Raw genomic sequence first — 25,906 nt, forward strand, 5'->3', positions numbered from 1 at the left:
TGTGCATGTGGTGGTGGCGGTGGCAGTGGTGGGGTGCCCACATTTAGTTGAGTACTGACTTCATGATTTTATGTTAGTTGGAGGTCAAATAAGGTTGGTCGGTAGCAGCAGAAATTTCAGAGCTCAGAGAGAAACTACTAAGATCATTGCTCCTACTTACTGCAATTATTTAAAATACCTGCTTTAACAAAGAAACAAAGTTATGAACAATAATATGGAGAGGTTAATGAGATTGACACTGTTCATCAGACCCCCACCAGAGTGTGAAAGGTCACACAGATCTAGGAATGCTGAATCAGTGTGTGGGATGTAGTTTACAAAGATTGACTGGTAGGTACAGAGAGGTATGGAGCTTTGATGGCCACTACATGTGTATTTGTATTGGCAAAGGTCGAGCATGTTAGAGCTTATAACAACAACAACAAATAACAAACTATGCCCTTTTTTGTTTGAATCCAGGTCAACTTTGATTCAGCAGACCTGGGATCAAAAGAATTCTAGCCAAAACATCACATTGTGACCATCCCATTTTCATTTCCTTTTTTTCGCAGGGGAGGAGGTGCAGACATGTTTGTATCTAATGTATCTTTCTCTTTTAAGATGGAAGAGTGTGCAATTACACTGAGATTTAGCTGCTATTTCTGGAGGCTTGAGTGTCCATACAGAGGCTTAATCTTTGCCTTGTCTTCCTTGTTATTGTAATTATTAATTTAAATACGAGTGTATGTGGATGCATGCTTACATATGTATGCACACACACAAGCACATGCACAAACTGCAAATGTACACATGCATACATACATACATATTATGGACTCTCCTGTCATAGATGATAGATGAGGGTTCTGCAATTTCTTGCTTAACAACCCGCTGCGCAGAAGATTTGTTTACAGTGATCAAATGCCTACGCTCTACATTAGCCCACCCTGTCCAAATTGCCACTGCCTGTTCAGATGCATGATGCGTCATACATCAGATGTCAAAGTGATCATGGGGCAACATAAGATGAAGAGTTTTGCTCAATAACACAATGCATCACCTGGCCCAGGAATCGAAACCACAATCTCGCGATCACCACACCCTAAGCACTCAGCCATGCACCCTTACACACCCACACATGACAGGCTCTTTCCAGCTTCTATCTATCAAATCCATTTACAATAATGTGGTCAGCTTTGTGGTTGTAGTAGAAGATACTTGCCCAAGGTGTCATGAAGCAGGAATGAACATGAGAGCCCATGGTTGGCAAGCAAGATTCTTAACCCTTTCATTACCAGCCTGGCTGAAACCGGCTCTGGCTCTGAGTACAAATGTCTTATTTTCATAATTTTTGAATCAAAATCTTCCTGCAAGCCTTAGCCACAATTTATGTTCCTGACATCAGCTTAATGATAACTAAGATATTTTACTAAATTCTTTGTTATATTTAAAGTAACTGAAAGAAACACAAAGCATCTCAAAATAAATACAGTAACGAAAAGGTTAAATTACACAGCCACAAAAAGGAAAAGAGAAAACCCATATAAGCTACAATATATATGTATGGGTGTGTGCATGTGTGTGTAGATAGAGATATAGTAATGGAACAGCTGTAAAATATATTGGTTTCAAATTGTGGCACAAGGCCAGCAATTTAGGGAGAGGAGGTAAGTTGATTACATTGATCTCAGTGCTTGATTGGTGCTTATTTTATCAACCCCAAGAGGATGAAAGGCAAAGTCAACCTCAGCAGAATTTGAACTCAGAATGTAAAAATAGACGAAATGCTGCTAAGCATTTGACCAGCATGCTGGTAATTCTGCCAGCTCACTCACTTCGGAGCTGTAAAATACATTAAAAGTATATCTTAACACAATAACAAACATTATCTGATATAGAACTCAATACACTGTACAAAGTGTGTGTACACTCACGCACACACACATACACACATGGAAAGCATGCAGAGAGACACAGAACAGCAAGAAGATATAGGGTGTATTTGGTGAATAATGGAACTGTCTGTGAATGACTTAATCTAAGACTGCACACAGAACACATTTTATGGATTGGAACAAAGCTTTTATGGAGACACAAACAGAACATGAAAGAATATCAAACTTCACTTTTAATTCTTTTGTGCGTCCTTTGTGACTACAGAAAATAGGTTTTATGTTAGGTGCTTCTGTGTGTGTGTGTGTGTGTATCTATGTATGTGTGTATATATCTATCTGTATATATATATATATATATATATATATATATATATGTATATACACACACACACACACACATAAACACAAAAGTAAATATGCATTTGTATGCACCTGCAAGTATGTTATGTATGTCAGCACACACACACACACACACACACACACATACACACACGTATGTGAACTGTAGTGAATAGGATAAATACAACTAGTGATAGTATACATATTTGATATGAGTCCCCAAATGTGAAGAGTTCCACTTAGGATCCAGGATTACACTGACTAACAAAGGTTAATGCCTTCTCCATCCTATCACTTTTTGGGTTACAAGTGCATGCTATGAATAAACTCATTCATTTAGCTCATGTTTGCCCTTCACACTCAGAGTTATCTTTCAACAAAAATACATCAGAGCAGTATCTCCCTCTAAACTCTCACTCTCCACCCCAAGTGGAAATTGAAAAAGTTGATAAAAGCTGATAAGGGGCTAACTAAAGGAGTGTGTATGTCCTCAGTCTTTTTCCAGTCACATCCACCAATTAATCCCTTTTACTATCACATCCAGATAGAGGAAAATTGCCTGCCCTTCCTGGACAAAAGGTGCCAGTGAGATGATCTCTAAGAAGAACCTAAATATATGTAACAACAGTTGCTTCACAAAACTCTACAAGTCAACAATGCTTGTATGCTGAATGAGTTCATGCCATACAGCTAATGGCACTTCGTTGCCTGTAATGTTTATCTCAAAACAGCAATGCCTCCCCTATTCCCCCATAGCATTGCTACTTCAAGGGTTCTGGACATTGTCTATAGTCTCCAAACTGAAAATTCTCTGGAACAGACCAGCCAGTTGATTCGTCACGCCCCACTTTTCCAAGTATGTTGTCACTCTTTCCTATCGTTAGTTCTTGGTTAAAATGCCAACAAGGAAGTCCCACTACCTGACTGAGAGAAGTCTGTGAGCATTTGGCATCATTGCCAATGCCAGATAGTCAGTTTTGGTCTTCATTCAATCTAGGACTGTAACCACAAAGATGTGAGCTTTTTAGAATAAAACTGTGCCAAAGCGCAACTGCATCTGCTCTTCATCCAGAAATTTCTGAAGGTGCCACAGCAATGGTGTATGTCTGCATGTCATCGGTCACAGAATACTGAACTTTTAGCAGAGATAGTGTTGGCAGCAAATGGACAGTTTGACAGTGGAACATGTCTCTTATACAAGAAGCAAGAGTACACATTCTAATCTAATCAGGTGATTATATCAGTGTTTGGTTCATCAGTGAATCTACCACAGCATCTCTTATGTGTCCATAGTTTACACTGGGTGCAGCAAATGGTATTTCTTCCAATTCCTTTACTACATATGGAGCAAGGCCTTTTACCTGATGGAAAGAAAGTTTTATCTTCTTTCTTACTAACAACCACTTTTGTCATAGCTAGGTTAACTTTAAGGCCCTTTGATTTCAGGTTTTGTTTCCATACCTGGAATTTCTTCTCTAATTTTGCTAAAGATTCTGCAATAAGAGCAAAGTCATCTGCAAATAGTAGTTCCCATGGGCACCTAGTTTTGAATTCCTCTGTTATGGCCTGGAGGACTATAATGAATAAGAATGGGCTGAGAACTGAGCCCTGGTGAACCCCTACCTAAATGCTGAATTCATCACTGTATTCATGGCTGACACTCACCTTCCTGACAGCACCACTATACATGGCTTGGGCAGCTCTAACAAGCCATTCTTCTACTCCTAACTTCTTTAGAGACCACCATATAACAGAGCGGGGAACTCTGTCGAAAGCTGTCTCCCGGTCAACAAAGGCTAAATACAATGGCTTACTTTTGACCAAGTACTTTTCCTACTGCTGTCTCACCAGGAAGATAGCATCTGTGGTACTCTTTCCAGATACAAAACCAAACTGCATCTCATCTAGTTTAATTCTATTTCTAATCAGTTGATCTTTAACCCTCTCAGTAATTTTCATGGCTTGGTCTAGCAGTTTAATACCTCTGTAGTTGTTTTCATCTAAGGCATCACCTTTACCCTTGTAGCAGCTAATTATAATGCTACTACACCAGTCATTGGGGATGCTGCCTTCCTGAATAACCTGATTAACTATACAAGTGACTAAGCTGCATCTCACACCACTGGAAATTTTAATCATCTTGGCAGTGATTCCTGATGTGTGTATACATATATATATATATATATATATATATTAAGGTATGTAGAAAAATACAACATGGACAAGAACGTATAACTCTTAGAAGACGATACAATAAACATGGACAGGACATTCGAACCCCTCAGTCTTCAGTCAAGAACCGGATCATCGTAGTAATTTCGGCTGATTAATCTTGAGATTACTAGATCACGGCCAGCCCTCCAAGAAAAACTAAGCAACGAGCATTAGAAAAACTAAGCTGGAAGCGTAGATTTCCTGGAAGAAGATATATATATATATATATATATATATATATATATATATATATATATAGAGAGAGAGAGAGAGAGAGAGAGAGAGAGAGAGAAAGTCTATAATTATAAGCCTAATTATAATTAGGGTTCGGAAAAAATTGCTTCACCACATACCAAAATTTAAAAATAGCAGTTAAATACTATTCCACTAACATAAGATATCTCCCAGACAGTAATACTTTCAACTCCCGCAGGTAAAGAATCCACCTGGCTTTGATTAACTATATACACGTTTCTGAGTTAAAAAGATGTAAAATCATATTTCTACTCAATTATTCCCGTCATCAGTATAGTATTTCAATTTTAAATTCAAGAGCACTGATAATTAATAAACGCATTCGATCAAGTGCCATCGGACAGCATAAATCCAAGAACCAGTAGTTCCGAATTCAAACAGACGAATGAGATCTTGTATTCCTCCTCAATCACCCATGTGTGCCACAAGTAATTCCGCAGAAACTGCAGTTTACTATCAGGGAGTGAATCATATTATCAATAATAAACATTATCAATAATATTATTGATAACATATATATATATATATATATATTATTATTATTATTTAATGTACAGTATAAAGGTACAAGCTAATAGATTCTTGCTTTGGAGACACAAGTCAACGCAGATTTTTATAACACACCTTGTATGTATGTGTATATATATATATATATATATATATATATATATATGTATGTATGTATGCATGTATGTATATTGATGTGTATGTGTGTGTGTGTGTGTGTGTTCCCCTTTACCTTGACATCACACAATTGTTGTTTGTAAACAAGTGCCCCCATCATACAAACAGTGTTTTTTGTTTATAGCCTGCAACGAAAACATGTCTAGCCTTGGGGAAATATCATTTCACTTGAAATCAGGTAAGTGTTGGTGACAAGGACATTCCGATGTAGAAAACTTGCTTTGATGAATTCCATCTGACCCATGCAAGCATGATAAAGTGGATGTCAAAATGATGATTATGATGATAATGATAGATAATAATAATCTTACCATAGATTTTCCTCTTCATCAATGAGTTGGCTATGTTTGCTGCCAATGGACTTGGATTTTATAACTGGTACTCGACTCATTGTTAGAACAGGCATTCCTTAGTGCCTCTCAGCACAACAGTACATCATTCTACCTGCAATAGGAAGAGAAAGAATTGGTAAGATCAGTAAAAAATGGACAATTGGAAGAAGAGAGTCTGGCATGGGTTGGGCATGTTTTCTGAATGAGTGTTTTATGACTAGGTGACTGTCCTCTTGTCATCCCTTTTAGTCACCTCTTATACATAGAAATACAGGTAAAGCTATTCTAAGACTGGAATATATACAGTGTCATAAAGCATGTGTATCTATAACTTGCAACGAATATGACCAGGTAACAAGTACTTTGCTTTCATTAATTGTTTTAGGTGCCTGTGCAGGTGTGAGTAGACATAAACATTCTGTTGGCCCTTCCAGCAGAACACTGAAGATGTGACAGCTGCAGGAAGAGAGAACTACACCAGCAATAGTATGATATGATACTCAGTGCTCTGCTCAAAGACACAGGCTACACCATCTAGTCCTAACCACTAGGCCATATGCCCTCATGCATTTGGTCTCATACGCACAGTAATGTTTTCTTCTACTTATTATTAAGGTGGTGAGCAGGCAGAATTGTTAGAGCATCAGACATAATGCTTAGTGGCATTTCTTTTAGCTCTTTACATTCTGAATTCAAATTCTGCTAAGGTTGATTTTGCCTTCCATACTTCTGGGGTCAATAAAATAAGTACCAATCAAGCACTAGGGGCAATGTAATTAACAATCACCTTCTCCCAACAAATCAAATTTCAAGCCTTGTGCATATAGTAAAAAGGATTATTATTATTATCATTATTGAGTGAGAGAGCAGTGCATGCTATCAAAGTGACACTGGGGTAAAATATACGAAGCCCAGTATACCCATCTGACAAAAGTACACCAGGCATATGCATCACAACCAGATGTGTGGGACATGGTGATCTCATAACAGGATAAACAGTGCATGACCTTGCAGGTGGGGCCCAGTTAGAATTTTCTTCAGGTTGAGTAAGATCCCTGAATAAAATTTGTTTAAGGATGTTGAATGAAACACCCATGTTTCCAGAGGTGAACTATTCAAATCTCAAAGAATTCCTCTCAACACATGGCTATGATGCTCCTCCATACTACAGCTCATGATCAGAGACCCACATATCACCAGCCACCAAGGGGCATGCTCAAATAGTTATGGTCAAGCAACTGACAAGCAAATCTGTAGTATTGAGCAGAATATTTGCTGTAACCCACCATTTATACCGAGACAAAACATGTACGTGATAACACTTCCAATCAGTTAAGATCAGAAGCCATGAGAGATGCATAATTATTATCCTGCCAGTACTGACTTTGCAGTTCATCCTTATGCTGTTGATAAAATAAAGTACCAGTCAAGTACTGGACTTGATATAATCAACTAAACCCTTTCACCTAAAATTACTGGCCTTGAGCCAAAGTTTGAAACCATTATTATTGTTGTTATCAATAATATTTTAAAAGGCATAAAAAAAATCTATAGAAGTCCTCATAAAAGTAAAAAAAAAAAATATAGATTTAATAAATAATTTAAAATTTTTGCAAAAACAAGACAAAAAACTGAGGGTATGTGGGCAAGGGATGAAAACCTAACACATACAGAGATATATTTTAGAAAATTTGGTGATATATCTAATGTTTTATTTACAATTAAAGTGCAGAAGAGACATCAAAGGGAACAAGAGAGAGAGAAAAAAAAACAAACGAAAGCAACAAACTATAGAAATATTTTTAAAATGCGCAGAAGTCTAAAACAAAAGATGAAATTCAATGAAAGATGTGACATTCTTGTATGGTGTTGCTTCCATTAAACTTTTATCTCGATATATTTTACAGAAACAGAGGTTCCTAAGTGATTAAATTGGATGTTAATAATAATAAAATTTACATTTCAAATAGCATGCTGCGTGTTTATGTTTTATTCTGTTTTAGAATCTTTTGTCAGAACCCTCCTCTCCTTATCATCCTTTATTATCTCCTCCTCCCCACTGTCTCTCTCCCTTAGGTTCCTTTTTTTCAAAGCTGCTTGCCAAGAGATCAACTGATAGAGATCATGTAATATATTATCATCATCATTTCTACACACACACACATGCAATTATATACATATATATTTGGGTGGAAGGTGTATGTGTGTTTATGCTTGTACATATAAATAATTTTTTAAATGATAATGATACACAACACACACACATTTAAATATGCATAAGAATAAGTAGGGAAATATGTGTGTCTACATATGTATGTGTGTGTGTGCGCGCATATATATATATATTATATATATATATATATATATATATATATTATATATACACACACACACACAGGCATATATATATAGACACAAACACATTATATATATATATATACACACACACACACACACATATATATAGACACAAACACATTATATATATATACACACACACACACCACATATATATAGACACAAACACATTATATATATACACACACACACATATATATAGACACAAACACATTATATATATACACACACACACATATATAGACACAAACACATTATATATATATATATATATATACACACACACACACATATATATAGACACAAACACATTATATATATATATATATAACACACACACACACACATATATAGACACAAACACATTATATATATATATATATACACACACACACACACATATATATAGACACAAACACATATATATATATACACACACCACACATATATATAGACACAAACACATTATATATATATATAACACACACACATATATATATAGACACAAACACATTATATATATATATATATACACACACACATACACATATATATATATATATATATATATTATATATATATATAATAAATTAATAAATAAAATATGCATATATACATATATGTATGTACCTACATCTATATGTATATATTTGGTGTCCTGTACCCATATATGCATATATATATACATATAGATGTAGGTACGTACATATATCATCATCATCATCATCATCGTTTAACGTCCGCTTTCCGCGCTAGCATGGGTTGGACGGTTCGACCGGGTCTGGGAAGCCAGGGGCCGCTCCAGGCTCCAGTCTGAATCTGGCAGAGTTTCTACGGCTGGATGCCCTTCCTAACGCCAACCACTCCGTGAGTGGATTGGGTGCTTTTTACGTGCCACCTGCACAGGGGCTGGAGGGTCCGGCATCGGTCACGATCGGTTCGAGCTTTTAACGTGTCAGCGGCACGGGGGCAACGAGGTCCGGGGTACTTTGGGGATCGGGGTACTTTGGGGATCCAGGGTACTTTGGGGATCCGGGGTACTTAGAATGGGTAGGGGGTATGTGGAATTGCTGCAGAAAGCAGCCCGGGTCTTTGTAGTCACAGCATATCTCCAGAGATCTCGGTCCTTCGCCATTGCCTCAGTGAGGCCCAATGCTCTGAGGTCATGCTTGACTACCTCATCCCATGTCTTCCTGGGTCTACCTCTCCCCCTGATACCTTCAACTGTTTGGGAGTGGCACTTCTTCACACATCTCTCTTCATCCATCCGCAGCACATGACCATACCATCGCAAGCGTCGCTCTTGCACACCACATCTGATGCTTCTTATATCCAGCATTTCTCTCAGGATGCTTACACTCTGTCTTGCGTGCACACTGACACTACACATCCAGCGGATCATGCTAGCTTCATTTCTTTCAAGTCTACGCATGTCTTCTGCAGTCACAGCCCATGTTTCATTACCGTGAAGCATGGCAGTTCGCACACATGCATCATACAATCTACCTTTTGCTCTGAGGGAGAGACCTTTTGTTGCCAGTAGGGGTAGGAGCTTTCTGAACTTTGCCCAGGCTATTCGTGTATGTATATAATGCATATGTTTTATTTATTAATTTGTTATTATATGACGGAACGCACACATCCATTTCTAAGTAAGTTTTATCTATCTATATCATCATCATCATCATCATCGTTTAACGTCCGATGATGATGATGATGATGATGATATAGATAGATAAAACTTACTTAGAAATATATATATATATGTGTGTGTGTGTGTGTGTGTGTATATATCATTATATATATTCATATATTCAAGTAGAAGAATCAAGACTTCCGATTGTATTCACTCAACACTTGACTCTCTAAAGCCCAGGCTACTTAGCAGCATAAAGGTACCACCATCAGGTGATTGTGAATACTCGTTTTCTTATGGCAGGTAATATACTCTGTTTAAAATCAAGTTAGGTTAAACTTTGCTTTTCGTTCCTTTTTCCAGGATAAATGAATAAAATAAAATAATCCACCAAGTGTGAGCGGGTGATGAAGGGGGAAGAAGAGATAGCAGATGAGGCAGAGGAGGAGGGATGAATGGAAGAGGAAGAAAAGGAGGAGTGGATGAGGATGAGATGATGTGAGTGTTTGTTGAACTCCCCTACCACCTCTCTGTATTCTCCAGAATTAGTGGCTTTCTGCTACATGAAAAATTAAAAGAAAAAAAAACAACTTATTTCTTACAATTTACAAATGTTTTTACAACAAATATTCGACATTTACCACTGCACCTCCTTTCCCCCACCTCCTGTCCTCCACCTCCTACCAATTAGCTAAAACATTCTCATCTCGAAATTGCTGCAAATTTTTTAAAACAAGAATAAAATTCATTTCATTAACAGTAGACAAATTAATATATGCAACCACCCACCCAGTCACATATTCCATTATGAATATTTTTTTTCAATTCATATAAACTTTAAAAAATATATAATAAACAGAATTTAGTGCCACTGGACTGGCTCCTGTGCAGGTGGCACATAAAAAGCACCATTTGGGCATGGCCAATACCAGTACCACCAAACTGGCCCTCGTGCTGGTGGCATGTAAAAGCACCCACTACACTCTTGGAGTGGTGGGCGTTAGGAAGGGCATCCAGCTGTAGAAACTCTGCCAGATCAGATTGGAGTCAGGTTCACCAGACCTCAGTCAAGTCGTCCAACCCATGCTAGCATGGAAAGCAGATGTTAAATGATGATGATTATATATATATATATATATATATATATATATCACATACATATATGCATATCATATTCACATACATATATGCATATCATATTCACAGACATATATGTATTATATTCATCATCATCATCATCATTTAGCGTCCGTTTTCCATGCTAGCATGGGTTGGACGGTTCAACTGGGGTCTGTGAAGCCAGATGGCTGCATCAGTCCCAGTCTGATCTGGCAGTGTTTCTATGGCTGGATGCCCTTCCTAACGCCAACCACTCCACGAGTGTAGTGGATGCTTTTTACGTGCCACCCGCACAGGAGCCAGACGGAGCTGGCAAACGGCCACGAACGGATGGTGCTTTTACGTGCCACCGGCACGAAGGCCTGACGGCCGATGCCAGTGCCGCCTCAACTGGCTTCCGTGTCGGTGGCACATAAAATGCACCAATCCGATCATGGCCGTTGCCAGCCTCGCCTGGCACCTGTGCAGGTAGCACATAAAAAGCACCCACTACACTCACGGAGTGGTTGGCATTAGGAAGGGCATCCAGCTGTAGAAACACTGCCAGATCAGACTGAAGTCTGGTGCAGCCTTCTGGCTTTCCAGATCCCCGGTCGAACCATCCAACCCATGCTAGCATGGAAAACGGACGTTAAACGATGATGATGATGATGATAGATATATATATATATATATATAATATATATATATATATATATATATACGTACTATATTCACGTACATATTTCTAGACATCCTAATCACTGCTATTTATTTACAAAGTATACAGAGTATTTTCATGATTTTCTTAGAAGTCACAATTTATTTCACTTCTAAAAATACATAAATTTATATCATTTAAGAAACCAATATATCATTAGTTATGAACAAATAGCTATAATTAATTTCAGTCATATATCAGTTTTTAATAAATATTAAGTGTCATTATACCTCTTTGGTACTTTGGAATAAAAATCAAATTGGTTAGTCTTGCCATACTTACAATTCTAGCTATTAATATATTACCACTGAGCTGCTGAAGACCTAATTTCATATCAAGACATTTATTTAACACTTTCGTAGCCATACTTCTGTTGAAATACACCCTCTATCATCATCATCATCATCATCACCGTTTAATGTCCACTTTCCATGCTGGCATGGGTTGGATAGTTTGACTGAGGGCTGGTGAACCAGAAGGCTGCACCAGTCTCCAATCTGATCTGGCAAAGTTTCTACAGCTGGATGCCCTTCCTTACGCCAACCACTCTGAGACTGTGGTGGGTTTCAAAAAGACAGTTTTTTGCCTTTTTTCCCATAACGATGTTATTTTTCCTGCAGCTTCTGCATTTTTTCATGTGTAAAATTTCAACAAAATCGATAGAATAGTCTCTAAGGAAATGCTTATTTAATACAAGGTCAAAGGTGGGCTAATCTTTAACACAGAAAACACGACCAACAGGTAGTATATATATATATATATATATATATATATAGATATACACACACACACACACACTTACATACTAAAGTGAGCACTATATACATATACACACACACACTTACATACTAAAGTGAGCACTCTGGTTTTGGTAAAAATAAACTGTACACTTTCATATACACATGCACTTAGAAAAGTACATGCATACACACACACACATATGTATATATATATATATATATATATATATATATATATATATATACACACACACACATATATATGCATATATAACTATATATAAGCATCTATAAACATATACATGCATACAAAAAGTTGTAAATGAAAAAGATTTTTAAAGTGAGCAAAAAATGATGTGACCCAGTTTATTTTTCAAGGTGAATTTTCTGAATTCAATACATATTTTACGGAAATCTTAAAAATGATTCCAATGTTAGAGATATGGCTCACACTTCTTCACTTCAAACATCCTTCCATTTGCTTCTCTCTCGCTCTCTCTCTCTCCCCACTTTTATACTTACATAGATAAAATAAAAATAATTTTTTAATTCAGTCTGTTTTTTTTTTTGGGGGGGGGGTTCAGTTTTTGCAAGATCAAATATAAATGATAATAATGATAATAGATGTGGTAGCCATGATGATGATGATGATAGAATATAATGTGAAAATAATAATAATAATCAGTGGATTTTGAAGTTTCACTCCATAAAGATCAATGTGTTGAATATGTGTGTGTGTGTGTGTGTGTGTTGATGAACATTTATGGAGCTGCTTAATCATTACTTTGAACTTAACCAACAACACGAAACTCAGAGTGCCAACAATTAAAGTGGCACCAAATAGCTTTTTATAACATATATAAATATTATGTGCATGTCTATAGTAAACGTGTGTGTGTGTTTGTGTGTATGTTCAGAAATACATTATACACATACATACATGCATATATGCATACATACTTATATACATACATACATACATACATACATACACACATGTACACACTCACATACAAAAGACTTTACTGTTTCTAATCTTTCCTTTTTTTAATATTTTTTTTCGTAATTCCAATAGTTTCTGCTGAATTGTTCAGAAATTAATTCCATTTTGAGTGGATGAAAGCCATTAAAGATTAAAATAGAATTGTGAAAAGCCAAAGAATTTTATTGAAATCACCCCCTACACATGCTTACATACATATCCAAGCACACACACACACACATAAACAACTATCTACTCATAGTCATCATCCTCCTACCCCTGCAACTTGTACAACAAACCCATGGTATAGGAGTTAATGGTATTGCTACTACTACACCATGGAATTCATATGCACTTTAAGGCTCTGATGAATAACAACAACGATGATGATGATGTGTTTGCAATTAAATTATTTTGCTTTCACCTTTACTTTCAGACACAAAGAAGGGGGCGAGGTGCATAGATAGATAGCTGTACATTTGTGTTTCCAATGAAAAAGTACTCAATGCATAAACTAGAGTATGCATATTTTAGCAGACGCTGAAGCTTATAAAAATCACTACTCTGAGCACCAGTTGATTATTAAACAATTGATCGAGGGAATCACCCTGACCAATATTACAGGGAAAAATATTTATAAACATCAAAGTATGATTACTTATCAAGATTTGGCTGGTCACCAAAAAATCTTTGTAAAATGGGTCACACAATCCTCTGTTTAATTGTTACACATCCAGCAGGTGATGTGTCTTGAGACATTCATTTAATCAAATGTTCTACGTGCACAAACATGGCATGTCATATAATTCTTCTTCTACATGCAAAAAATCATGCATGCTTTTATATGTTTTACATAAATATATTATTTTAGACTTAAAAATACTAATTGCCTTTGCATGTGAATAGATGAATGTGTGATGCATTCTCTAACAAGTTAATTTTGTGGTTAATGATATTTTGATGTGTTTATGTGTATTTTTGCTTATGTATTATCACACTGCTTCCCTTCATTAATTGTTTGTAATATTAGTATACTTAAAATTAGATGGCCCGAACACATAAGCAATATGGAGCTATGGCAAAGAACAAACAAAGTTTCGATTAGGGAGCAAATATTTAAGAAAAAGTGGAAGTGGATTGGTAGTACAATTAGAAAAGACACACCAAATGTAGTGAAAAGTGCTTTACAGTGGAAACCGGATGGATATAGAAGGAGAGGTAGGCCTAAGAACTTGTGGCGTAGATCAACACAAAAGGAACTAGAGAAAGGGGGACATTCATGGCAGAGTATAAGTACAGAAGCCAAAAATTATACAACATGGAATTCAACTATAAGTGGCCTATACTTCACATTGGAGGGTTAAAGGCATAAAGAAAAAAGAAGAAAAAATAGTAACATGAAATTCAGAGAAATGATTCAAGAACCTGCACCTTCAAATAATAATAATGGTAATTCTTTCTACTATAGGCACAAGGATTGAAATTGTGTGTGTGGGGGGGGGGGATAGTTGATTACATCAACTTCAATGCTTGACAGGTAATATCTTATCAACCCCTAAAAGATGAAAGGCACTTTGGTGGGATTTGCACTAAGAATATAAAATCAGAAGAAATTCCCTTAACCCTTTTCATACCAACCTAGCTGAAACCACCTCTGGCTCTATAGCACAAATGTCGTGTTTTCATAAGTTTTGAGTTAAAATCTTCCACCAAATCTTAGTCACAATTTTAGCTTAATGATAACTAAGTTATTTTACTAAATCCTTTGTTATATTTAAAATTAATTGAAAGAAACGCAGAGCATCTCAAAATAAATATGGTAACGAAAGGGTTCAGCATTTTATCCAGCATGCTAACACTTCTGACATAACTCATGGTACAATGTGATAAATAATAAAACACATGGTTTATTGAACTGAACAATATTTCAACAGAGTGTCTGTCTGTCTTCATGTTCAAAACAAGAAATACAGAGAAATGCAGATATTCAAAATTTAAAATAATAATAATGAAATTATTGTATCCAGTGCTCAGGTGCACCACAACTTGTCAAAAGTGCATATAAAGAATATGCAGTAATGTACAAATGTCTGGGAAGTGAACAGTGTATGAGTCAGATACATGCTTGTGTGTGTGTATGGAGGGGAGAAAATCAGGTGTAGTGTTGGTGAATCTCAGAAAGCATGGAAGTTTTGAAGGATGCAGTTCAACTGGAATATCCTGTGTTCCTTTCTAGACCAAAAAGACATCATCAAGTTTGCATGCCTATATGTATAGATGTATGTATGTCTATATGCATGCATGTGTGCATGTACATGTGTGTGTACACATATAGACATACATATATATATGTATGTCTATATGTATGTCTATATGTGTGTATGTGGGTACATAGCTCTAGTTATAAGTCCAGAGGTAGGTATCAAAATAGGTATGTAAATGCAGCTCTAGCTCTGCATATGCAGTTAGATATACAGGTAGGTATATATGTATAAACATCTGTATAAATGGACCCATATAATTATAACTATAGCTCTATGTATACAGGAAGGGCTATAAGGGTAGAGATAGGTAGATATGTAAGTATTTATGCATCTATAACTATAGTCCTATGTATGTGAATAGGTCTATAGGTAGATAGATGTGTGGGTAGTTAGGTTGGGAGGTCTGTAGTTATTCATAGAGGTATGTATGTATGTATAATTATACATATGTAGATAACTGCAGATCTAGCCGTAGCCATTACACAATACTGCCTGGAACTATAGACTTGAAAGGGCTTCGACTGTATCCTTTGATAGCTTTCATGTTTGTTGTGATTTGTTTTTTGTTATTGTCTTGTTTTTTTTGTTAGACAAGCTGTTTCATCAAGTGTTTGGTGGTGGTGGTCGTGGTGGTAGAGGTTTCTTTTTGTTCTCTTTTTGCTTTGTTTTTTTTTTTCTAACGTTTTCTTTCGCATAAAAGCATAAAGGAATTATTTTTTTTCTCATTTTCAATCAATGCTTAACATACTAAGACATCATCATCATCATCAACAACACCATTAGCACTATCATTATTACTTTCATTTTCATCCTGCTTACAATCAGCTTTGCTTTCATCATCATCATCATTATGGAAACTATTATCCTCACCATGTTGCTAAAAATCATCATCATCATCATAATTTCCATCATCCCCTCATCAGTATCATTATCACCATTTCTATCATCCTCATCACCACCACCACCATCATCATCATCATCATTCTCAGTAGTGTTTTAACATCCACCCTTGTGTTTTTTTTTGCTCTGATCCATCAAAACAATTTCTGATTTTTCCCCATATTTTCTTTGAGCAAATATGCAGCTGATGCCAACATGAAAATACCTGCAGAAATGTCAAAGGATTGGTAAAAGTCATTGATCAGCATTGGCTTAATGTTTTCAAAATAAACATCAAGTAAATCTCGACTGCCCCTGGATAGGAAATAGTATGTCGCAAGTAACTTCCTCAGTAACTCTTATCTGTATTATAATGTCTGAACCAACTGTGCTACTCAAAGCAAATTTGTACAGAGCTGAAAACAGATCCTCTACATGACCTCTCCTTAGCTAGAAATAGTAACCAAATCTCCCTCAGGTTACAATAAACGGTTTAAAATAAATGGAACGATACATTGGATAATGTAATCTAAGATACACTATGTCTAAGAACAAGAAGTAGAATGGTCATCACTGGAACAACTTTGATCCTTAGATCTGCTTGGTCAGGATTGGCCTGGGGTTAAACAACAACAGCCATTAAGAAAGTTAAGACCACTTAAATGTTATAAACAAATTTCAAATTTTTTTTTATTTTACTTCAGAAAATGATGAATTCATTTTGGAATTATGCAAATTATATGTAAACTATTTATAATTTTCTTCTTTTTTGTTTTTGTTGGTTTTTTTTTTCCTTGAACATAAGCTTAAACTAATTATTAAACAAGCTGTTTGTCAGATTTTTAATTCTGTCAACAACTTAGAGAAAAAAAGATGTCAAAAACTTTTTTAAAAAAATGAAATTCCTCAATAAATTCTATTTAAAATTTTCAACATGCAAAAAAAAAAAATAAATAAATAAACTTTCTTGATAAAACAGAGAAAGTAAAGAGAGTCTGAAAAACAAATTGGAATCTGTTGGAAATATATTCCAAATTTTTAATGGCGAAAAGCCAAGTTATGAACCATAAAATAGCCTGTGTCAATGTTATTTAACTCTTTGAAGCCAACACGGCTGAGACCGCCCTTGCCTCTATTACACAAAACTGCTCATTTTAAAGTGATTCTTTGAATTTAAATGCTCTACAATAATTTTATGCGAGAACCATTTTTTTTCCCATTATGTTATGTGCCGAACATTAATTTTACCATTTTAATATACCCCACCCACCCACTCCCTGAGACTAACTCTTTTCTATTATACAAGCTTCCCATCTTAACCCTTTTGTTACCATATTTCTGTTGAAATACACTGCTTTTGTTTCAATTAATTCTAGAAATAATGAAGAATTTGGTAAAATAATGTCATTATTAAGCTGGTTTGGAACATAAATTAACAACGAATTTTGATGGAGTTTTATTTGAGATTAGTTTAAAGTATAAAATTTATATCATAAAACCAAGGGCAGTCTCAGGTGGGTTGGTATGAAAAGGGTTAATGTGATCTGAGTTAAAACTTCCCTGCTAATTTCCATTCCAAATACCAGCTGAATAATGGACAAAGCTATTTTGCAAAATTCTTCATTACATTCAAAAAGTAATTGAAATAAGGGCAATGTGTTTTAACAGAAATATGGTAACAAAAGCATTAATAAAGTATAATAATGCTAGCTGTTAGAGACTAAACCCACTCCCAAATTCTTGATTATTTTGAAATAGTTTCTAAACCGTCATTAACTGAAATGCATAGTCAGTATAATTCTGCTCAAAAATGTCAATAAGAAGGATTTAACATACACAATGACAAATAAATGCAACACTAAGCTTCACAGTTTAATTAAAATATTTTACCCAATTTTATACATTTAGTGGTTAACTTCATCATCATCCTCATTTAACGTCTGTTTTCCATACTGGCATGGGTTGGACGGTTTGACTGAGGATGGAGAGCCAGCAGCTGCACCAGGCACCAATCTGATCTGACAATGTTTCTACAGCCAGATGCCCTTCCTAATGCCAGCTACTCTGAGAGTGTAGTGGGTGCTTTTATGTGCCACTGGCACAAGAGCTAGTCAGGTGAGCCTGGCATCAATCACAATCAGATGGTACTTTCTACAAGCCACTGGCACAAGAGCCAGTCAAGGGATACTGGCATCGGTCACAATTCGTCGGTGCTTTTTACATGCCACTGGCATGGGAGCCAATCAGGGAGCACTGGCCACAGCTACAATATAGGTTTTACTTGACTCAACAGATCTTCTCAAGCATATCATATTGCCTGATGCATCAAGGGTATTCTTAACAGGGCTGGATATGTGTAGCTGCCATCTCACTTTAGTTGCTGGGTCTTCTCAATCACAGCATATCTCCAAAGGTACCGGACTTCCATCATTACTTTTGTGAGGTCCAATGTTCGAAGGTCATGCTTCACCACCTCATCCCATGTCTTCCTGGGTCTACCTCTTCCACAGGTTCCTTCTACAGTTAGGGAGTGGCACTTCTTCACACAGCTGTCTTCATTCATACGTAACATAACTATACAAGTGCAGATGCCTCACTTGCACACCACATCTGATGCTTCTTATGTCCAACTTTTCTCTCAGGGCACTTACACTCTCTTGTGCATGCACACTGACATTACACATCCAGCGGATCATACTAGCTTCATTTCTTTCAAGCTTACACATGTCCTTAGCATTCATGGCCCTTTACGTTTCTCTTGAAAAACAATGGTAATATTAAGAAGGGGTGAGATCCAGCCAATCAGAAATCCTGAACTCTTAGATACCTTGGAAGGACAAAATGCAAAGTTGAGCTAGATGGAAACATGGATGATATTAAGATGGGAAAAGACTCTGCCAATCGGAAATCCTGGATTCTTAGATACCTTGGAAGGATGAAAGGAATTTGAACTCAGATCCTACAGAGCCATAACTAAATACCACAAGGCAGTTTATCTTTATATCATTCTGCCAATCTACAGCAACAGTGACTAATTATTCCAAAAGTAGTTAACACTCAATAGTGCCGTGATCACCCCCCCCCCATCCTATTATAGAATTAACCTCAGAATCACATTTGTTGTACCTAATCATATTAATTATTATTGGGTTGCAGTTCTAAGTTAATTAACACCAAAGAAGAAATAGCTCTAAGTGTGTGTATGAGAGATCTGTGTATCTATTAGATATATGCATGTATGTATGTATGTATGTATGTATGTATGTGTGTGTGGGGATGTGTATACACACTTACACATTTCTATTACATATATGTGTGTGAGTATGTATATAAACTTATGTGTATATACACATATCTCCACACAAAAATATCATACACAAAATGGACATACATATGCATGCATATATATATATATATAAAACATAAAATATACAATATATACATATTTTTACAAACATATATATTTAAGCATATGCAGGCATACACACACACACACACACACATATATATATATATATAAATAAATATATATATAAATATATATATAAAGTGTGAAAAAGATAAAAGAGAGACATGGGGAGAAGTGCATCTGTCTTCTCACAATACAAAAGCTTTACAACAAAGAAGTAACTTCTGTACACTAACATACCACCACATCTGCTCAGGCATTAATGAATATGCATTGTGTACATGTGTATATATATATATGCACACACAAACACACACACACACCATGTACAGCAACATTTATCAGTAAACAGCTGTTTACCATTTCAGCAGTTTCAAACTGTGTGGGAATTGTCTGTAATTAATTCCCTCCAAGCCAATCACATCCGGTTAGAAAGGAATCAGAACAAAGTTCTTTAATGGGAGAGTTTCCCCACTTTTAACAGTGAATAATTAGAAAGGTCAAACAACATTTTAGGAAAAAAAAAAACCTGTAACCTCTACACAAACTAAATCAAAGGTCATAAAATACATGCACACATATAATATATATATATATACACACACACATACAACCATGCATACAAACATATATACATAATCATACACAAATATATACACAAATGTACACACACATATACATAAGTACACAACTACACACATACACTACTACATGCACATACACACTTAAATATACATACACATACTCTTACATTATCTTCTGCTTCACATTTTTAAAAAGAACAAAGAAATATTTTTAAAAAAACCAAATAATTTTGGGGGTTTTGTTTTAAGTTGTTTGTTATTTTCTTTCTGGCAGTTTTTGTTTTGTCACCTATAGTCCCCAAAATGAAACTTGAAATTTCTTTGAAAAATTGTGATATGTGTCAGTATGTATCTATGTGTGCCAGACAATTTTATTTTTTCACCATCGTAATCTATCAACAGCATCTGCAGGGTATTTGTAGTAAATTTCATGAAAAAAAAAAACATGGAAGTTATGAGGAAACAAAGTCAACTTTTGTGAATTTTCTGAAACTCCTCTCTCCACCCTCAGAAAAAAAAAAGTTTCACAATAAATTCTAATATAGTCAGAATCTACACTTTCTGCAAAAGTATTTGTAGATACTTTCATTAAAAGATATCCATTTTTCTAGAAGTTATGAGGAAACAAAGTTGGAGGGGCGGGCACATTTGTGTAGATATGTCATTTAAAATAAGACCAGTAACATACCCTGAGTGTGTGCCACTCATGGCAGTTCTCAAGTTTGCCCATTCCCATCCTTGTGGGTCCCGAGCCGATAGTCATACACAACAAACACAAAAGTGCCACACTAAAAGCATTGTCCAGGGTGGAAACCTACTCTCTGTTACATTACTGAATAAGATCTTCATCAGAGTACTACTCACATGATGGCACCACTGCCACACACACACACACACACACACACACACACACACACATGGAATTTCAACAGACCTCCAATGATCTTATCAGAGTGAATCCAATTGTTTGACCAACCAAAGTAGTAAACTCCTTGAATTAATGTAAGTAATTGAGAATTCCACACACACACACACACACATAACCCTTTAGTATTCAGATTACTTTGCCAAATGTGATGCCTATTCATACTGTTTTGAATTAATCATTATCTTGTAGCTTTGGGATTTTGATGATGTGATAGTTTACTTTTAGAATGGTATGATAGGGTCAGTGTGAGAGACCAGATCTGGCCAGTTTGAACATAAAAAAGGTAGAATATTGGGGCCAGGTATGGCTGGTTTGAATGCTAAGAGGTTAACATAACCCTGAGGTAGAATCAACATAACACACACAGCATGTGACAAGGAAGGTAATACCTTTCAAATTTCAGGCCCAGTCCATCTGCTTGGCTTCAACACAGTTTCTGGTGGCCTAATTTCATTCCAAGGCTTTGAATTGCCCTGTCATCATCTTCATCATCATCATTTAACGTCCATTTTCCGTGCTAGCATGGGTTGGATGGTTCGACCGGGGTCTGGGAAGCCAGGAGGCTGCACCAGGCTCTAGTCTGAATTGGCAGTGTTTCTACAGCTTGATGCCCTTCCTAATGCCAACCACTTCGTGAGTGTAGTGGGTGTTTTTTACGTGTCACCGGCACGGGGGCCAGAGCAGGCTGGCAAATGGCCATGATCAGTTGGTGCTTTTACGTGTCACCGACACGGACGCCAGTCAGGCGGCGCTGGCATCTGCCACGTTCGGACGGTGCTTTTTACGTGTCACCGGCACGGGTGTCTTAACTATTGTGGTTACGCTAAAAGACATGCAAGATGCCATGCAGCAGAATTGAAACAGGACCTCTTGATTGCCAAATAACCTTCTAAACAATTCAGCCAATCTACAACGCACACAGATTCAAAAGAAAGGCCATAAAATTGATTAGCAAAGATTCATACATGAGCTATTACAATATCTTGCTTACAGGCACACTGTGTCCCCTCTCTTCTCTTGCAACTACAACAGCCCCTTCAAGTAGCTAATTGCCTAATCCCTTCCATCTACATCAATCTTTCTCTTTATATCCACTCTTACTGTACCTCATCACTCATTATCCACAGAAAACATTTCTCTCCTTTCCAGTCTTTCTGCTCCACAACTGCGAACTTTTAGAATACCATCTTCAAACTGAACATGAACCATAACCGCCAGGTAGAATCTGAAAAGAAGAATCTACACACATGGGCCTCATCGACATTATCCAGTCCCAGTGGAATGTCTGCAAGAGAACTTCCTTTCTTAGCAACTTAGAAAAAACAAAAAAGAAGGAAAATTGCATTGTAAATACAACAGATCACACTCAACTCTTCCCTTTCACATGCTAACAGCTCACACTCAACTCTTCCCTTTCACATGCTAACAGCTCACACTCAACTCTTCCCTTTCACATGCTAACAGCTCACACTCAGATCTTCCCTTTCACATGCTAACAGATCACACTCAGATCTTCCCTTTCACATGCTAACAGCTCACACTCAGATCTTCCCTTTCACATGCTAACAGATCACACTCAGATCTTCCCTTTCACATGCTAACAGCTCACACTCAACTCTTCCCTTTCATATGCTAACAGATCACACTCAGCTCTTCCCTTTCACATGCCAACAGATCACACTCAACTCTTCCCTTTCACATGCTAACAGCTCACACTCAGATCTTCCCTTTCACATGCTAACAGCTCACACTCAGATCTTCCCTTTCACATGCTAACAGATCACACTCAACTCTTCTCTTTCACATGCTAACAGCTCACACTCAGCTCTTCCCTTTCACATGCTAACAGCTCACACTCAACTCTTCCCTTTCATATGCTAACAGCTCACACTCAGCTCTTCCCTTTCACATGCCAACAGATCACACTCAACTCTTCCCTTTCACAAGCCAACAGATCATACTCAGCTTTGTCCTCTTACATTCCAATAGACCAGACTCCACATTTCTCTCACACTCGACTCAATGAAATAAATACCATGCTGAAATAATACATTATGACTAGCTAAAAACCATAAAGACATTCCATCACCATGGCTGCAATCCAGTGACTGAAACTAGTAAAATAACACATACACACACAAATACTTTTCTATACACATCAACAGACATACAGATGGATATGCATGAGTTTGTATAAAAATGTGAATGTTTTAATCTTACATAAACCTTTCCAAGAGAGGACCATCCCCACTGATGACCCCACAGCTATGGGAATCTATCTGTTCTTTTCTCTTGTTCTTATACTTTTTAAACATTTTTTCAGTTAGAGAGACATAAACAAAAGAAAGAACACAGAACTTCTAACACTATCTCTGTCTCTCTCTATCCTTCCCTCTCTCTCATTTACTGTTACTCTCTTTCAACCTCTTATACACTTTCAGGTACGTTGTCCACTTCTACCCCTCTCTTCAAATTCTCTATTCCTCCTTCCCTCTCTTATTGTCTCTTTCTCTTCCTCATACATTCTCTCTTCTACCCCTCAATTATTCTTTGTCGCCAATGCATTCTCTACTCCTCCTCTCTTATATTCTCTATTCCTACTATCCCTCCTTTATTCTATATCTCTTTTTCTCTCCACCACATTACCAGACTCTTATATGAAGACTAAACATTCAATTCCAATTACACAGGCACCAAAAATGGCTTCAGTTTTTCAGTTTTTAACTATACCATCACAGTTCATTCAGTAAAATATCCACTGGGCATTTGTCAATGGCTTTAACTTGTTTTTGTATTCTTCTGGTTTTCGATAGGATTTTTTTTTTTTTGCCACAAATTCTATAATCTTGAGGAGAGCTGATTTTTTTTTTCTAGCAAGAGATGAACTTGTCTATGTACATTTGTGTATATATGCGTGCACATAGTGTATGTATCCATTGACTAAAAGATAGTTTGGTAGATCACTAGTTGGCTAGATATAGAGATAGATAGGCAGACATAAAAATTATATGCAAACATATTTTCCTTGAAGAAAGACAGACAAAGAGATTTAATCACAAAGAAAGTTACTTAATGAAATACATCGTGTGTATGTGTATAATGTAGATGTGTGTATAAATGTATATTCCTCTATGTGTGTGTGTGTGTGTATGTGCTTCGAAAACAACAAAACAATACACACATTTTATGAAGTTATTATTATTATTATTATTATTATTAATTTCTAATAATGTCGAGAGATTTTCTGTTAGGTAAATTACATTGAATTTCCTGTTTACTCCTCGTTCTAACGTTGCTCTGCTCTCCCTCCCAACTCTGTCCAATTATAATTTATTAATTAAGCAGTGTCACAGATACTAACACACAAACTTTTCTCGCTCTCTGTCAGGAATCCTCTCTTGTTATATGGGTTTTTCCGTGCCCTGTCTCCCTTATGCAATCCTTCAATGGAAACCCTCTTGGGTGGGATGAGGAAGCTAACATAATTTATTCTTGTAATCCTCCAAACCTATCCATTCCCCTTGTGATAAATAAAGAAATTATTGCTATTATTATTATTAGTAGTAGCACTGCTACTACTTGTGTTGTTCTAATGTCATACTTCCGGGCAGTTTCTGCTAAAATAAAAACCAGTTGAATAAGGCAGTGATCAGTCAACATAATCAACAATATCATGAGCCATTTACTGCTACGGCTCTCCTGCTGCACTTACAAATTAATAATAATAATAATTATCTGTTTCTTTATTACCCACAAGGGGCTAAACATAGAGGGGACAAACAAGGACAGACAAACGGATTAAGTCGATTACATCGACCCCAGTGCATAACTGGTACTTAATTTATCGACCCCGAAAAGATGAAAGGCAAAGTCAACCTTGGCAGAATTTGAACTCAGAAAGTAACGGCAGACGAAATACGGCTATGCATTTCGCCCAGCGTGCTAACAGTTCTGCCAGTTCGCTGCCTAAATAAATTAATAATAATAATTATCATCATCATCATTAGTACTATTATTATTATCTATTACTAGCAGTATCGCCCGGTGTTGCTCGGGTTTGTTTCGACCCTTTGGAATTGGAATTTTTGAAAAGTAAAAATTTTGCATTATGTAGCTTCTTATTCTCTTTAAGTGAACATTTTTCTGGTTGAAATACACCGAAAAATGGCGACACAGCAGTCAAAAAATCGTAAAAAATAGGGATTTTCATAGAAAAAAAGCACCTTTTTGATGTAAATAATTTTTGGTGTTAACATGGTCCGATTTCAATTTTTTCTTCTACGGAAGGAAGAGCAAGCCTTCTTCTATCATACTCTCAATTTTGGTCAACTTGTGCTGCTGGGTCTTGGAGGAGATAGTGTTAGTTGAAGGCTACCAAACCCACCATACACAGACAACTTCAGCTTTATATATATAGAGAGATTACCTATACACCCAGTATGCCCAGCAAAGTGGTTAGCAAACAGAGGTAAGCCAGAGTAGAATTTTGCAGATTTTGTAGCTAAGCTAGATACAAGAAAATCTCTTTGGTGCAGACACCTTGTTACAATACACCCAGAGCACTCTATAGAAGTGAATAGCAAAATAAATGGAGAATATAATAAGGTGG

At 36.4% G+C, this 25,906-nt stretch overlaps 1 protein-coding gene and 1 long non-coding RNA gene across 4 annotated transcripts in view; one reads left to right on the plus strand and one right to left on the minus strand.

Annotated features, from left to right (window-relative positions):
• The window catches only part of LOC115220875, a 187,274-nt gene that overhangs the window by 36,076 nt on the left and 125,292 nt on the right, over window positions 1-25,906 (minus strand). For all 3 annotated transcript variants that reach the window (XM_036510407.1, XM_029791059.2, XM_029791060.2), the window contains one exon: window positions 5,678-5,810. In XM_036510407.1, the coding sequence (XP_036366300.1) occupies window positions 5,678-5,772 (95 nt within the window). In that variant the 5' untranslated portion in view covers window positions 5,773-5,810. The remainder of the gene's footprint in view (window positions 1-5,677; window positions 5,811-25,906) is intronic.
• LOC118766729 lies at window positions 5,078-24,653 on the plus strand. Its single transcript, XR_005002635.1, has 3 exons — window positions 5,078-5,145; window positions 15,867-15,876; window positions 24,643-24,653. It is a non-coding gene; the product is annotated as an uncharacterized LOC118766729 (long non-coding RNA).

Source organism: Octopus sinensis, linkage group LG17, assembly GCF_006345805.1.
Source record: "Octopus sinensis linkage group LG17, ASM634580v1, whole genome shotgun sequence".
NCBI classification, from domain to species: Eukaryota; Metazoa; Mollusca; class Cephalopoda; order Octopoda; family Octopodidae; genus Octopus; species Octopus sinensis.